Source organism: Cyprinodon variegatus, unplaced genomic scaffold (genome assembly GCF_000732505.1).
Source record: "Cyprinodon variegatus isolate N-32 unplaced genomic scaffold, C_variegatus-1.0 Scaffold65, whole genome shotgun sequence".
Lineage (NCBI taxonomy): Eukaryota > Metazoa > Chordata > Actinopteri > Cyprinodontiformes > Cyprinodontidae > Cyprinodon > Cyprinodon variegatus.
The window spans coordinates 1,668,777-1,671,165 of NW_015150518.1; the positions used below are offsets into that span (position 1 = coordinate 1,668,777).

General features: G+C 40.9%; 1 protein-coding gene across 1 annotated transcript in view; it reads left to right on the forward strand.

Annotated features, from left to right (window-relative positions):
- The window catches only part of arfgef3 (ARFGEF family member 3), a 68,334-nt gene that overhangs the window by 25,237 nt on the left and 40,708 nt on the right, over positions 1–2,389 (forward strand). Inside the window, exon 19 of the mRNA XM_015371811.1 lies at positions 522–737. Coding sequence (XP_015227297.1) covers positions 522–737 — 216 coding nt within the window. The remainder of the gene's footprint in view (positions 1–521; positions 738–2,389) is intronic.

A 2,389-nucleotide genomic window follows, 5' to 3' on the forward strand; every position in this document is an offset into this window, starting at 1 on the left:
AGAAGCGCCATCTCCTGGTCAGACCCTGTAATTCAGTGAAAGGGTGGAGTCAGAGTAAAGAAAATGCACGACTAGAAGGCCAGTGGCTGGAAGTTGGAGGTAATTTTGCTGGGAGTTGCAGGGAAGTGGTCTGCCATTCGGCTGGCGTTTGAATGGGAAGGGCCATTTTGAATGGCTGCTGCTGTAGAACTGAAAAAGCATCTTAGATGAAAAGAGAAACGTTTTTACAAAACTTTATGTCCAGTTGCCTAAAATGAACTTTTCAAGCTTGACCATGATGTGGGTGACTGAGAATCTTCACAGTTAAAGAAAAAAAAACAAAAGAAGAAGAAAGGATAAAGGGAAATGATAGAGATGTAGAGGAGAACAGATCTAGAAGGAGTGACCACCTGAGTTTCTCTGCTATCCACTGTAGAAAGAAGCCTTTATCACATAAACCAGGAGAGCTGCAGTCGAGTATCACCTGATGACGTCAACATTTTCCCTCTTCGAGATCAGAACCCTCCTGTCTTTTTGATCAGGTGCTGTGTTCTCCCGATTCATTCTCACCGGCGTGTGGAAGAACCTGATTGATGTGCTGTCCACTCCCCTGACGGGACGCATGGCGGGCAGCTCCAAGGGCCTCGCCTTTATCCTGGGGGCCGAGGGGCTCAAAGAGCAGAGCCAGCGGGAGAGAGATGCCATCTGTCTGAGTTTGGACGGCCTTCGAAAGGCTGCTGCGCTCAGCTGCTCCCTCGGTAGGTGAAACCTTTGACCTGTGTCCCGTCTTTCAACCCAAGCACAGATAGATGTAATGCATCATGTGAAAAGAAAACCATAGAAATGGCGAAGCAGTGAGCAGAACGACGGGGACAGTTCTGTCAGGGGAAACTCTGCAGGCCAGTGGGCAGAGGCTAATGAAACAGAGAGAGGTCTCATAGGAAAACACCAAAGATGGAGGATTCTGTGATGGATGTGAAGGATTTAATGTGGCAGTTGGTTTTAGAGGTTTTGGTCACACTCGACAGCGTTTTCATTATTGTTTGATCCGTCAAAAACAGCAATTTATTTCATCCATCCTGTTAGAATATTTACATCCACTGATTTTCTATCATCATCAATAATTATCATCCATCTGCAGCAGTTATTAGGTATAATATTATAATATAATAATATTATGAATGGATTCATAGAGCAGCAGCTTTTACATTTTAACAGCTTTCTATTTGGAATATCTGCAGTAAATTGGTCTCATTCATGCAAGACCAGTTATGTCCTCTGGAGACAGTTTTCATTGGTGTCACTAATGGGAGTTTCCAAGCATGTCTTCCATCCGGGCAGAGGGATAATAAGTCAGAAGGGATTAACTAAGGGAGGTTTAACTTCTCAAGGAAAAGCTTCAGGCGCCATTTTAACCCAATAAATGCTGATTAACTTTCAGACGATGTAAAGCCTAAACATTTTGATCATTTTGGCTTCTCTCTCTCAGCGTTACCCTTTCACGGTGCTGCAGCTTTTATGATATTAAGATTGTAACTCACTAACTTTAAGACTGACACACACTTATCATATGTTTAGATCTTCATCTGAAACTCATCTACAAGACTATCTAGTTCATTCTAATGGCTCCCACACCGTGTCCAAAAGTGCTCAGATTGCCAAAATGTAATTTATGACCACGTTTGTGTTTTGGAGGGCCTCATTTCAACAACACAGGTAGCAGCGCTGAATGATGCAGTCCTCCAAGGACCCGGTCTACCTGGACCGGATCGTTCAAGGTCTGTTAAAATAAGGAGGCTGGAAGAGTTTGGCTATGGATTCAAACAGGTCTAGCCTTCTTCGGCTTTCATCACCCGTCGCCTAGCAACCGTAACCCATGACACACAAATCAAATCTGTTTTTATCAAAAAATTGTCAGTTTCTGGACAATATTAACCGATTTGTTGTTATTTAGCTAAAAGTTACTTATTCTCTCTGTATTACGGCGCTAAAACAGCCATGAAGCATATATATAATATATACATATATAGGTTGTAATTACGGTAAAGACTGATTAAAAACAATATTTTGGGATGAAAACTGTCTTTCTATGATATAACGGCATTAAAAATTTTAATTTTCAAGAAAAAAATTCTAAATGTCAGATATTGTGTCAATAATGGCCCAGAAGGTGTTTATGAAAGCATCTCAGTTGCCTGTTGAATGGACGGCAATGTTGCTACATATGTAACCAATAGAATAGCATAGAATAGAAAATCCCATTATTGTCCCATAATGGGGAAATTGTTGTGTCACAGCTGCAAAAAGATTATAACAAACATGTTCACATAAATGTGGACCTTAGAAAAGTGTATTAAAATAACACAATAAGTCACATTGTTAAGAGAATAAACAAATAGAATAGTTAACA